The following is a 14,678-nucleotide window of genomic DNA, read 5'->3' as shown; positions in this document are numbered from 1 at the left end:
TAAATGACAATGGTCCCAAAAATGTGTCAAAAATGTCCAATGTGTCCGCCATAAAGTCGCAGTCAGAAAAAAAAAATCGCTGATCGCTGCCATTACTAGTAAAAAAAAATAAAAAAATAAAAATGCCATAAAACTATCCCCTATTTTGTAAACGCTATAACTTTTGCGCAAACCAATAAATAATCGCTTATTGCGATTTTTTTTTTTACCAAAAATATGTAGAAGAATACGTATCGGCCTAAACTGAGGGAAAAAAATGTTGCTCTATTTTTGTTTATAGCGCAAAAAATAAAAACTGCAGGGGTGATCAAATACCACCAAAAGAAAGCTCTATTTTTGGGAAAAAAAGGACGCCAATTTTGTTTGGGAGCCACATCGCAAGACCGCGCAACTGTCAGTTAAAGCGACGCAGTGCCAAATCACAAAAAGTGGTCTGGTCTTTGGCCAGCAAAATGGTCCGGGGCTGAAGTGGTTAAATAATAACAAACATATGTATCACAATATTAAACCAATTTTTCAAGTGTGCAAAGGCCTGTGCATTATATAGGTCTCTTTTACCTGGATGTTGATAAGTATTTAACATTAAAATCCAATGAATATTTTGGCTCCAAATCCACAGGGATGGACTGATGTGGATAATTAGTGAAGTTGTAGAGAGGCACAAATATGCCCCCTATTGGCCCATCTGAGAGGGAGATGCATGTGTAAGTAATCAAGACAAGACTAATGCTGGCCATACGGTATACGAAAAATTGTACAATGGCGATTTCGAAAAACGTAATTTTCGAAATGGAAAAAGACACTACCATCATGTAGCGACCAAATTTCAAAAGATAAACATTCAAAATGAACCCACTTTATCATTTGATTTGGTCACATTAGAAGGGAAATGTCTAAATAAAATTGACCTCTCAACATCCATGTGTTATCACAAATTTGATTACTTCCAGGTTAAAGTCTTCTTGCACCTGCACACGAAAAAAAAAAAAAATTCTCATCCGAGAAAGCCACTAACCTTACAAAGTTTGTTCATTCAATAAAAATATTTCAAAATTGTCAATCAAATTTTTCGGGGCTGAATTTGATTATCGTTGGTCCTGCAATAATTATTAGAAAATAGGCCAAACGTTCGAAACAATAGAATTTCGTCCGATTTTTCATATGGCCAGCATAAACAGCAAAAGAAACTGAATTGTTTTCTGCCTACCTATAAAAACAGTGGGCAGCAACGAATCCTAAATTCCATTACAAGTAGCTCATATATCACTTTCTGATTTAGGTCCATGGCGGTTCTTTTGAACCTTGTTTTTTTTTTAAACTACCCCTTGCACCTAGTGTGGGAAAGGAAAACAACTAGGACATTTTTGGATTTGCTACCCTCCAATTTAGGATTCATTGCTGCCCACTGTTTTTACAGGTAGGCAGAAAACAATGAATTCTTTCTTTTGCTGCTTAGTCTTGTTTTGATTACTTACGCATGTCATCTCCCTCTAGAGCCAATAGGGAGCGTCTTTGTGCCTCTCTCTGTGACTTCACCAATTTATCCATATCAGTCCATCCTTGTGGTTTTGGAGCCAAAATATTCATTGGATTTTATTATTAAATACTTATCAACATCCAGGTAAAAGAGACACATAAAATAATGCACAGGTCTTTGCACACTTAAGAAATTGATTTAATATTGTGACACGTATGTTTGTTATTATTTAAGTATGTTTTTGTTTTATTGCCTCTAAATTTTATTTTCACTTTATAGTGATCATACATGCAGTGCCTGGTAAAAATTTCTCCTGAGAAAGCTATCGTTATGGCGAAACATGTCGAGATCCAATCAGTTGCATCTGTTTTATATATTGTATGGTTATATTTGACAATATGTTGCGTTTTAGGTGTTTCTAATAAAATTTTGACATCATTTTTAATATTATATTTTGTCGTGTTTCGCACCTTAAAAATCCCATATCTTGGTTCTTTTGTTATGTAAGGTGGAAGTTATCTTCTCAACCTATCTCAGAAAATCTTGGAACAATTCCATATGCAAGATGCAGCAAAAGTGAAAATGCCTATGGAACCAGGCTAGCAAAAGAGCAATGAAGCAGAAAACTTGCTACCCGACAATGACATGTATTGCAGAGCAATCGGTAAGCTGCTATATGTTACCACTGTGACAAGACCAGACAAAGCCACAGCAGTGGGCATACTATGCAGAAAAGTATCAGCTCCCTGTCAGCGTGACTGGAATGCAGTAAAATAAGTGATGCAGTACCTCAAAGGAACAAGTCATATAAAGTTACGGTTACCAGCAACATCAAATCCAAAACTGGTCACATATGTGGATGCTGTTTGGACCAGGGACTGAATATCCACAAACGGATTCATCTACCAGTATGGGGAAGGAACCATAAGTTGGTCTAGACAAAAGCAAGCAACTGTCGCTCTATCTTCAACTGAAGCAGAGTACATTGCAGCAGCACATAATGTCAAGAAGCGATATGGATTTGGTAACTTTTTCTGGACATTGGGATAGACATGTCAAAACCAATTCCACCAGAGACGTATAAAGCTTACGCAATCAGAAAGAATCAATCCTAGGACCAAACACATTGACGTCAAGTAAAACTTAATGAGGGACAAACAAGAGCAAGGTGTTAATGACATTTAATACTGCCCGTCAGAGGAGTTGACTGCTGTGCTCTCACCAAGCCTGTCAAAGAAAGGTCATAGTTATTTGCAGAAGAAGCTGAATATAATTTGACAAAGTACATGCTGCTGAGAAGGGGTGTTGGAAAGAACAGCAGCATGGTTGCTATCAGGGACCAACCTGCAGGAAAACTGGCATCAATGGCCAGCAGAATCGCGGATAAACAAATATGAAGTCTCCAATGCGAAACGCGCATGCGTGCATGGGCGAGAGCGGCCAGGACAGTACGTGTGCGCCAAAGCACACGCAATACGTGAGAGACTCCAGGCGCCAGTGACCTATTTAAAGCCTGCTGCAGCAGTCACTAACTGCTGCATGATCTTCAGCTTCTTGTGTATTCCTGAGTTCCTGTTGTCTTGGATTACCTGCTAACGACCCGGCTTGCCTTGACCTGTCTGATCTGTGTTGACCCTGGCTTGACCCTTGGCTTGTTCCTGTTTACCCTACTGTGACCTTCTGCCCTGTGTATGATCCCTGGCTTGTTCCATTGACTTTTCTACTGCTTGCTATCCTGTGTATGAACCCCCGGCCTGGTTCCTAACACTGTTTCTGGTTCTCCCTGCTGCTCGATCTCGTCTGGTACTTCAGAGGTACCCCTGCCTAGCAGTCTACCCTGCTCGTCAGCTGCCCACCAGTGGACTTCTCTTCTCCACCTCAGCTTGCCGCAGCCAGTAACCTCTGCCGCTTTGGGTATAGCTCTCCCTGTGCCACCTTCAGGGGGCGCTCTGCACTTAGTCGCAAGGGAAGCCCTCCCAGCATTTCAGCCTTCGATCAGGTACATGATTGTTGCATATAAACTGACTTAATACCGTATGCATTATACCTATCTATGCTGCAGGTGGTGCTGTAGTATAATAGTGTATAGATCCTGTATTATATGATATAACAGGATGTATTGTCGATCTTTGTTCAGTGCGCTTGTTTGTGTTTAGTTCCTATTCATTTTTCTCATTCTATAAAGACATGCATTGCAATCCTCCATAAAAGCAAAGCTATTGCTGCAAACAAGAAGCTTCTAGCACATGATTCAATACTCAGCTAACAAGAATGACATGCAGGCTACTTGAATTTGCAATTGTAGCCTCCATATTTCTCAAAAGAGAATGCCCCCCCCCCCCAAAAAAAAACAGCTTTCATTATTCTGGCATGCATACAATCACATTGCAATACTTACCTCCAAATACGGAACCCCTTTCTCAAAGGACTGTGGGTATTCCCGAAGCAGCCGCTCCTCATCCAGAAACTTGGCATCTCTCCCATTGGTGGCTGGTTGGAAGAGGCCGTAGTTGAGGACATCCTTGAGGCTCTCATTTAGCGTGCACAGTATCTGTTGCTTTGCTACCCAGATAGTGGCATCTGGATTAAATCGGAGGCATTTCTGCAAAGAAAAACAGTAAAGATGTAAACAAATACGTGAGGAGAGCCAACAGAAGTTTATTTTACAGTGTTAAACCAATACAAACTGAACATGTAATCTGAACATGTAATCTGAACATGTAATCTAGTAACATTTCCAATATGTCCAAAATGACCATTTGTTAGGTTATCTTTATTTTTTTTATTGAAATTTTACTGTGTTTTTAGTGAGGACCCGTTTTATGTTATTATTCTAACATTATTCTAACATCTACCTGCCATTTTTTTCATAACTATAATATTTTGTCTAATTGTAGGACTTGTTTACATATGTGTCACCCTCTGAAGAGTAATCCGCATGGAATCTGTTTTCATAGGGTGTTTGACACAGTGGTTAAAGACCACACCACCATGCTGCAATGTAGTTGCAGGGTGAATGAGGCACTTACCACAGAACACGACAGGGGGTTTCATTTTTGGCACAGCACTGAAACAAAACATTGTGGCCATGGCATGTGTACATCTCCATTTGGCTGCCTTTGCAGCTTAAAGTGCTTGTAAACACTTACATATACCCAGTGAAGTGACTGGCCTCAGCTAATACACAGAGATGAAACAAATCTTTCTACATAAGTTGTACTTGTTCATCTGCAGTCTTCTCTTTTCTACATCTATTCAAAGTGCAGAATTTAAAAGCTTGTCTGAGAGTTCAGAAAAAAAGGGGTGGAGAGCTAAAGATACACTCTGCAGAGGTCAGTGGGGAGAGCTCAGAGAGGATTGGAGGGAAGGGACACCCCCCCCCCCTTTCACACAGCACACAGGAACATAGCCGAGTTTGTCAATCAGCTGGAGATCCCTCCCGCATCCCCCTTTTTCTCTCGGTGTCGGTAAAACTTGTCATAAGTGATTCATGCTGATAGCTGAGGAACGAAGTAGCAGACACAAATGACACTTAGTGCTCTGAATTGAAACAAGTACACACTATAGAGGGGTTTACAACCACATTAACCACTTCAGCCCCGGACCAATTGTCAGCCTAAGGACCAGAGGTCTTTTTACAATTTCGCACTGCACTGCTTTAACTGGTAATTGCGCGGTCATGCAATGTTGTACCCAAACTAAATTTGTGTCCTTTTCTTCCCACAAATAGAGCTTTCTTTTGATGCTATTTGATTGCCTCTGCGATTTTTATTTTTTGCGATATAAAAGGAAAAAGACCGAAAATTTTGAGAAAAAAATATATTTTCTACTTTTTGTTATAAGAAAAATCGAATAAACTCAATTTTAGTCATACATTTAGGGCAAAATGTATTCAGCCACATGTCTTTAGTAAAAAAAATGTCAATAAGCGTATATTTATTGGTTTGCGCAAAAGTTATAGCGTCTACAAACTAGAGTACATTTTCTGGAATTTACACAGCTTTTAATTTATGACTGCCTATCTCATTTCTTGAGGTGCTAAAATGGCAGGGCAGTACAACCCCCCCCCCCCAAATGACCCCATTTTGGAAAGTAGACACCCCAAGGAAATTGCTGAGGGGCATGTTGAGCCCATTGAATATTTTTTTTTGTCCCAAGTGATTGAATAATGACACACAAAAAAAAGTTTACAAAAAGTTGTCACTAAATGATATATTGCTCACACATGCCATAGTTATATGTGGAATTGCACCCCAAAATCTATTCTGCTGCTTCTCCTGAGTACAGGGATACCACATATGTGGGACTTTCTGGGAGTCTAGCCGCGTACGGCACCCCGAAAACCAATCACTGCCTTCAGGATTTCTAAGGGTGCAAATTTTTGATTTCACTCCTCACTACCTATCACAGTTTCGAAGGCCATAAAATGCCAAAATAACACACAACCCCCCCCCCCCCCCAATGACCCCATTTTGGAAAGTAGACACCCCAAGGAAATTGCTGAGGGGCATATTGAGCCCATTGAATATTTTTTTCTTTGTCCCAAGTGATTGAATAATGACACAAAAAAAAAAGTTTGCAAAAAGTTGTCACTAAATGATATATTGCTCACACATGCCATAGTTATATGTGGAATTGCACCCCAAAATATATTCTGCTGCTTCTCCTGAGTACGAGGATACCACATATGTGGGACTTTTTGGGAGCCTAGCCGCGTACAGGACCCCGAAAACCAATCACTGCCTTCAGGATTTCTAAGGGTGCAAATTTTTGATTTCACTCCTCACTACCTATCACAGTTTCGAAGGCCATAAAATGCCAAAATAGCACAAAACCCCCCCAAATGACCCCATTTTGGAAAGTAGACACCCCAAGCTATTTACTGAGAGGCATGTTGAGTCCATGAAATATTTTATATTTTGCCACAAGTTGCGGGAATATTACAAACTTTTTTTTTTTGCACAAAGTTGTCACTAAATGATATATTGCTCACACATGCTATGGGCATAAGTAAAATTACACCCCAAAATAAATTCTGCTGCTTCTCCCGAGTACCGGGATACCACACGTGGGGGACTTTTTGGGAGCCTAGCCACGTACGGGACCCCGAAAATCAAGCACTGCCTTCAGGATTTAAATATAAAACGCTACCAAAAAAAACTGTTAGCGATTGCAGGGATCAGGCCTGACTCTGCGAACGCTGCAGTTATGTGTTTAGTGTTTTGTAAGTGACAGTGATCAATCGATACTGCACTTGGGTAGGCTGGGCGGAGGGGCAAAACGCAGGTGCTAGCAGGTATCTGGGCTGATCCCGCTAACAATGCATTTTTTAGGAACCCTAAACTGCTGGGGACGCTAGTAAAGATCTGATCAGATCAGATATTGATCTGTTCAGATACTATACCACTACGGGAGGTGTATGCTTTGTGCATGCGTGTTAGCGGTACTAGCACTAACCTAGCGCTGCCTGGGGCGATGCAGACCCTGACCCTAAAACCGAATTGATATCACCCGCCGGGTGATCAGGGGGTTAAACCTTTATTGGGTAATAAATGGTGGGTGCCCTGATGCAATAAAAAGCAAACTAACCAGAGTCACCCGTAACACTTATACGGTGATCACTGGTGAAAGGGTTAACTAGGGGCAATCAGGGGGTTAAAATCTTTATTAGGTAGTATATGGGGGTCCCTGACGCTATATAAAAACCTGACGGGGAACCGAAATAACTAACTGGCTATCCAGCGTCACCAGTGGCACTTATACGGTGATCGCTGGTGAAAGGGTTAACTAGGGGCAATCAGGGAGTTAAAACCATTATTGGGTAGTATATGGGGGTACCTAGCGCTATAAAAACCTGGCGTTGAACCTAAAAAAATAACTAGCTACCTAGCGGCACCAGTGACACTAATGCAGCGATCAGAAAAACGATTGCTTAGTGACACTGGCTAAAGGGGGTGAAAGGGTTAACTCTAGGGGCAATCAGGGGGTTAAACCTTTATTTGGGGGGGTAGGGGGCTACCCTGGACCTAACACTAACTGCCCTGACAGTTTTTACTGTCACAACTGACACTAAATGCAGTGATCAGTAAATAAATGATCACTGCATTCAGTGACACTGACTGGGAGGGGGGATTTGTGTGCCTATGTGTACCTACGTGTCAATGTAGTGTTGGTGCACACTTACTATGTCCTCTCCTCGCAGTCCGGTCAAAAAGACCGCCCCGAGGAGAATGACATCACTTCCTCCCTGCCTGTGTTTACACTACACAGGCGGGGGAAGCTTCTCATTCGCCAGGAGCGATCGAGAGGGGATGGCCAGAAACCAACAGCCATCCCCTCATCTTAGATCGCTCCTGAAGCGAAACAGACCGCCGCAGCCAGCGGGAGGGGGTCCAATCGGACCCCCCACCCGCTGGAAGGCAAGCGCGTACATGTAAATGCGTGTGCCTGTCGGTGCCATTCTGCCAGCGTACACTGCCATGCAGCGGTCCTTAAGTGGTTAAGGTTTTAGCTCACCTCTGCATTAAAAAAAAAATTCAAAGGTGAACAGGCATTTATTGTTGGAAATTGGATAGGAAAAAGGGATACGCAAAATAGAACTAATTACAGAGGACAACTCTCACTCGGCCTCACCAGGTTAATTGTGATAACAGACTTCTGTTATACCATACAACACTTGAATGGGAAGATTAAGTCCTTTGTTTGCTCTGGCAGCAGACTTGATGTAACCTTATCTTCAGGATACTCACTAGCATCCCCTGACGCCCGTCCACTGACTCTACTAGCTGAAGGGGTGGCCCTCACAGGACATGACACAGATCTGTACTCACTGTAGGTCAAAACAGATCCTTCCTGGCGTGTCTCCCTTACAGTCAGCTCTGCAGGACATCTGAATTTCAGCTATTGTCAGATACACAAGGCCGCATGATAGCTTTTTCAGAGGAGGGGGAGCCACACCTTCCCTCCAGGATCCCACTCTCCAGCCATAGACCCTAAGCACATGTGCCCTTGGCATATATACAGTCACCCAGCATGCATTGAGGCACTTTCCTCTGCCAATGGCCAGTGCTTTAACTATGCCTGTGCTCTCATTTGTCAGGTTTCCTCCCACTGTCCAATATGGCCCCCTATTGGATCAGTGTGAAACATTTAGACAACATGAGCAGTACCTGAACGCCATAAGCAGACCCCATCAATGGATCCCTGCTCTCGGGTAGACAGAGAGCCTCTAAATTTGCCTGACAACCTTCTTAGTATGCAGAAAGACCAAAAATGATACTCTCTTCTAGCACCTACCTAGGAGGGTGCTATATTATATATATATATATATATATATATATAGATAGATATATAGATATATAGATATAGATATATATATATATATATATGACACACACACAATATATTGGGATGCCTGCCTTTACATGCACATGAACTTTGATGACATCCCAGTCATAGTCTGTAGGGTTCAATATTGAGTTGGCCCACCCTTTGCAGCTATAACAGCTTCAACTCTTCTGAGAAGGCTGTCCACAAGGTTTAGGTGTGTGTCTATGGGAATGTTTGACAATAATTCCAGAACCACACTTGTGAGGTCAGGCACTGATGTGGACTAGAAGGCCTGGCTCACAGTCTCCACTCAAATTCATCCCCAAAGGTGTTCTATCAGATTAAGGTCAGGACTTTGTGGAGGCCAGTCAAGTTCCTCCACCCCAAACTCGTTCATCCAGGTCTTTATGGACCATGCTTTGTGCACTGGTCCAAATAATTTGGTAGAGGGGGATTATGGTGTGGGGTTGTTTTTCAGGGGCTGGGCTTGGCCCCTTAGTCCCAGTGAAGATAACTCTTAAGGCATCAGCATATAAAGACATTTTGGACAATATCATGCTCCCAACTTTGCGGCAACAGTTTGGAGATGACCTCTTCCTGTTCCAACATGACTGTACACCAATCCACGAAGAGAGGTCCATAAAGACATGGGTGAGCGAGTATGGGGTGGAGGAACTTGACTGGTCTGCACAGAGGCCTGACCTCAACCTGATAGAACACCTTTGGGATGAATTAGAGGGGAGACTGTGAGTAAAGCCTTCTTGTCCACATCAGTGCATGTCCTCACAAATGAGCTTCTGGAAGAATAGTTAAATGTCATGGTGTATGTCACCCAGGAATCTCTTTTTTCGTTTACATTCTTTATTTCTTTACAGGCATACATAAGTAAATCAATAATAACAATAGCATACTGCTTCCTAATTTCTTTGTTTTACAATCATATTTCAAACCAAAGCATAATCTTCAAATATTAGATCTGTAATCCTGTTATTTTTATACATAACAATAGCAATTCTCCTTTACAACCCGGAGCCCCTCAAGGGCAACAGAAAACTGAGCTCCCCTAACAAAAAAATAACAAAACAAACAAAAAGGGGAGAATCACCCCCCCCCCCCCAGTGGCCACCCCGTCCAGAGGGATTCAAGATCATGACTATATATCACTATTTAACATTCCTACATATCCCTTTGCTCCTCTCCAATCAGCCTCGTCCCCTACTCCGTTTGTAGGAATATCTCCCAGGGAGCCCATATTTGGGAAGTACATTCCCTCCTGTCCAAAGGCATAGGTATCAGATTTTCCAAAAATACCAATTCTTCTGACTTTATTGAGCCACACAGAAATCTGGGGTGCTCTTGGCTCCTTCCAGCACATGGTAAAGCAGCTTTAAGCTGCATTCACCAAGTGATTTATCACCAAATTATTATACCTCTCCATTGGGATTTGTGAGCATTGTAGTAGGAAAAACGCCGGTTCCTCAGGGATCTGATATTCACTAAATAGTTGGGCAATTCTCTGAACTTCTTGCCAAAACTGTCTAATTACTGGACATGGCCAGAAGATATGGGCTATAGTACCTCTCTCTTGGCAGCCTCTCCAGCAACTATCCAACTTGTCTGGAGAGAATTTATTCATTAGTGACGGGGTATAATACCAACACATTCATATTTTATAATTCAACTCCTGTATCTTAGTACATCTGGATGATTTTAGAGTTAGATGTATTATTTTCTGACGTTGGTCTGGTGTGAAATTTGCTCCAGGTCTCTCTCCCACTTACCCAGACTTGTCAATCTAAAGTCCTAAAGAAGGTGCTGTCAACAGAGCGTATAATCTTAGAGACAATATGGGGAAGGGGCCATTTCTCTTCACAGTACACCTCAAATATTGTATGTGATCATCCATAACTTTCCGTCGATCCCAATCTTTCCAAAAAGTGTCTAATCTGTTGTGCCTGCCAGAAAGGTATTTCATATTGTCCTCCTGGTTGCATTAGAAGTTCTATTGTTGACCTCAAGAAATGCGAGGCTTGAAAGCATCCTTTCTCTTTCAGTTTTTCCAAATACTCCTGGCTCTAGGCCAGGTGGAAAATCTGGATTGCCCAAAATAGGAAACTAGGGCGAGTTTAAGGAGGAAAATTTAGGATTCTGAATAACCCTGGATCCCATACGAAGTGTAGGGCCTAGCAAGGGTATGATTTTACCATGGAGGGTAAAGCAGCATAGCACCATATGGCTCAATTTAATGGGATTGGACTCACTTGTTGTTCAATGGTGGTCCACAGTTTACCATCTCCATGACGACATCAGTCAATTATTTTACTGAGCTGGGCTGCCTGATAATATTTATATAAATCTGGTGCCACTATTCTTCCTGCCTCTTTAGGCAGTGTCAGCAGGCTTCTGTTAATCCTTGGTCACCTACTCGCCCCGATTGAATTTTGTAAAAACAGCACGAATTTGACTAAAGAAGGCTATTGTAACAAAAACAGGTAATGCCTGGAAAAGATACAGGCATTTTGGTACTATGTTCATTTTCAATATATATATCTACCAAATCAAGAGTGTGTGGATTTACTCCATTTATCTAGTAATTTATCTATTATCTATATCTCCATTTATCTAGTAATATTCTAACTAGGGGTGGAAAAATCAGAGCATAAATATCTGTTAACTTAGGTGAAATCTGTGTTCCTAAATATTTGAATGCAGTTGTTCTCCAGGCTTGTGTGTATGGGGCCCTCCAGAGATACCCCCATCGCCTCCAAGTTACTATAGTTTGTTTTAAAATTTGACATAACTCTGAATCGCTCCACTTCCTTTATAAGGTTTGGTAGTGATAGTTGTGGGCTAGTAAACGAGAAAAGCAAATCATCCACATAAGCGGAGACTTTATACTCCTGTTCTCCCAAAGGGTCACCCAAGATTTTCAACTAGGCAGGCTGAGGGACTCCAGGGTTATTGAAAAAATGTTTCCAGTCCTGGGACCAGGTTTTGTGAACAGCCAGCACACTAATAATGCATCATTTTTGCAGACTCAGGACTAGGGTTCTGGGCTCCACCCTTCCACAGAGTCCATGTTGGTGCAAGGGAGCAGCCACAAGTGTGCATGTCTGCACGGTGCATCCTGACAGAGCATACAGAGGGCCCAGGCCTGTGGGCTGTAGCAGGAGGGAATCTGTGAAAGAGAGTGCTAACAGAGGTACGCCATTTGTACATGAAACCAGGAACACTGTTACATTGTCGGGAGCACCAAGGTACAAAGCCTCAACAGTGATGATGCTACGGAGAGCCAGAAGGCGGAACTGTACTTTATTTTGCATTAACAATATAAACTCCTATGTGGACAATTGTTTGTTTTGTTGGACATTTTCCTTTCTTTATCTGAAAGAAAAATGGGCCAACAAGCCCTTAAAGAGGGATTCCACTGGAAAAAAAAAAAGCCAGCAGCTTGACTTTTAATAAATGGACACTCACCTGTCCCAGGGTCCAGCGATGTCGGCAGCCGAAGCCGATCAATCGGCTCTTGACTGCTGCCTCCGCCATTCTAGGGGAGGGAATCAGGAAGTGAAGCGTTGTGGATTCACTTCCCGGTTCCCTACTGTGCATGCGCGAGATGCGCAGCGCAATAGGAATGGTCCGCGCTGTCTCTGGGACCTGTGTGTGTCCCAGCAGACAGCGCGGCAGGACAGGAAGAGGCATAGACTCCCGTGGGAGTCTATGCCCGGAAGTGGGTGCAAATACCTGTCTTAGACAGGTATCTGCACCACCCTCCCCCCTGAAAGGTGCCAACTGTGACACCGGGGGGGTTCCGATGAGCGGAAGTTCCACTTTAGGGTGGAACCCCGCTTTAAACACCACAACTCATGTGGTCTCCACTCACTGGTGAGCTCTACACTAAAGCTAAACAACCCCCAAACATTACTATATAAATATATACAGTACTATATATACTGTAGGTTTAAACTCTTCCCCGTTTATACAAAAAAATTGCATTATTGGCCTTGTTTGATTCCACTTTAACCACTTCAGCCCCGGAAGATTTGGCTGCTGAATGACCAGGCCATTTTTTTACGATTCAGCACTGCATCGGTTTAACTGACAATTGTGCGGTCGTGCAATGTTGCACCCAAACAATGTTGAAGTCCTTTTTTTCCCACAAATAGAGCTTTCTTTTGGTGGTATTTGACCGCCTCTGCGTTTTTTATTTTTTGCGCTATAAACAAAAAAGGAGCGAAAATGTTGAAAAAAAAAAACACATTTTGTACTTTTTGCTATAATAAATATCCCCATTTTTTTTTTCTAATTTTTTCTCAGTTTAGGCTGATATGTATTCTTCTACATATTTTTGGTAAAATCGCAATAAGCGTATATTGATTAGTTTGCGCAAAAGTTCTAGCATCTGCAAAATAGGGGATAGATTTATAGCATTTTTCTTTTTTTTTTTACTAGTAATGGCGGCGATCTGTGATTTTTATTGGGACTGTGACATTATGCCGGACACATCGGGCACTTGACACATTTTTGGGACTATTGGCATTTATACTGGTGCTGTAAAAATGCACAGATTACTCTAAAAATTTCACTGGCAGAGAAGGGTTTAATACTAGGGGGCGATTAAGGGGTTAATTGTGTAACCTGCTACGTGTTTCTAACTGTAGGGGGAGGGGACTGATTAGAGAAAGTGACAAATCACGGTTCCTAGCTATTAGGAACTCACAATCTGTCTCTCCTCACATAAAAGAACAGGGATTTGTGCGTTTACACACACACACACACACACACACACACACACACACTTCCCTGTTCTGCCTCTTGTGCTCGCGATCGCTTGTGGCCAGCGTTCATGAGCATCGACACCCCTGCAGTGCAGCGGGCATGCACAACTGCTATACTGATCCCGCGAGCCAACATATAGCTACAACGGTTTGTGGGATTGTGTCGACCTACCGCAGTAAAATGATGGTTGCTCGTCAAGTGGTTAAGAGTACATTAATGAACTAAAAAATAAGTTCTTTTTAAAGTTTTAAATTCTTCTCTTCTCTGTCTCTTCTCTTGTATGAAGATGGGCTGATATCAGTGTGATATCTCAATAGTCTGATGGTAGAGTAATTTTTTTTTTTTTGGCCAAGATTACTAGAAACCTCATAGGCACCTGCGTTACAATTTCCCCATCACAGTTTTCAAGGCAATGACAGCTTGCATTCTCTGGCAACAGTTTCCATGACAATCCTAAGAACACCAAAGTCGCTTGCTAGGAGTTTGACGAAAGTCCCAAAGGTTTGGCTAACGGAACCATATTGATGCGCTGTGCTGGGAGATCAGCCAGAAATGTTTTCCTGAGCAAAACCACAGTTTACTTTAATCTTGTTTAATCAAGCACAGGTAAAATCTAATTTAAATCTGGTGTGTTGAACAAAGGATCTGTATGTGTTACAAATGTGGGTCTGTGGCTTAAGTAGCAATCCTAACTATTTACTGTGACCTCTTCCCACTGAACGAGAGAACAAGAGGAGGACTTGTTACATAGCAGCAGTGGAAGCATCCATTTTACCTTCAGAGCTGTCATTCATCTACAGTTAAAAAGAAAATTACAGTCATTCCATCACCTTGCAAATGTTTCAGATTTTATCACTTTCTATAAAGTAGCAAAATATTATTTCTTTGATTTAAAACTTATTTTTATTTATTAGAGATGAACATCAGTCCCCATTTATTTGGGAAACCCACACCTGCGTACCCAAAGCCCTATACTAAACATTTTTTTTAAATTAAATAAAAAAAAAACAAAAAAAAAACAATATCCAAATGTGAGGGAAGGGAACAAAGCATGGTAAAATAAAATAATTTTAGCCTGAAGGTCGACTGTAGG

At 41.9% G+C, this 14,678-nt stretch overlaps 1 protein-coding gene across 2 annotated transcripts in view; it reads right to left on the bottom strand.

Annotated features, from left to right (window-relative positions):
- Positions 1-14,678, bottom strand: part of SHANK1 (SH3 and multiple ankyrin repeat domains 1) — a 933,614-nt gene that overhangs the window by 508,333 nt on the left and 410,603 nt on the right. For both annotated transcript variants that reach the window (XM_077457204.1, XM_077457205.1), the window contains exon 3: positions 3,876-4,079. In XM_077457204.1, coding sequence (XP_077313330.1) covers positions 3,876-4,079 — 204 coding nt within the window. The remainder of the gene's footprint in view (positions 1-3,875; positions 4,080-14,678) is intronic.

Source organism: Lithobates pipiens, unplaced genomic scaffold (genome assembly GCF_037356315.1).
Source record: "Lithobates pipiens isolate NorthernLeopardFrog02 unplaced genomic scaffold, aLitPip1_a1.2 Scaffold_27, whole genome shotgun sequence".
Lineage (NCBI taxonomy): Eukaryota > Metazoa > Chordata > Amphibia > Anura > Ranidae > Lithobates > Lithobates pipiens.
Note: the sequence above shows the minus strand (reverse complement) of the source record. Positions and strands in the feature narration are given on the sequence as shown.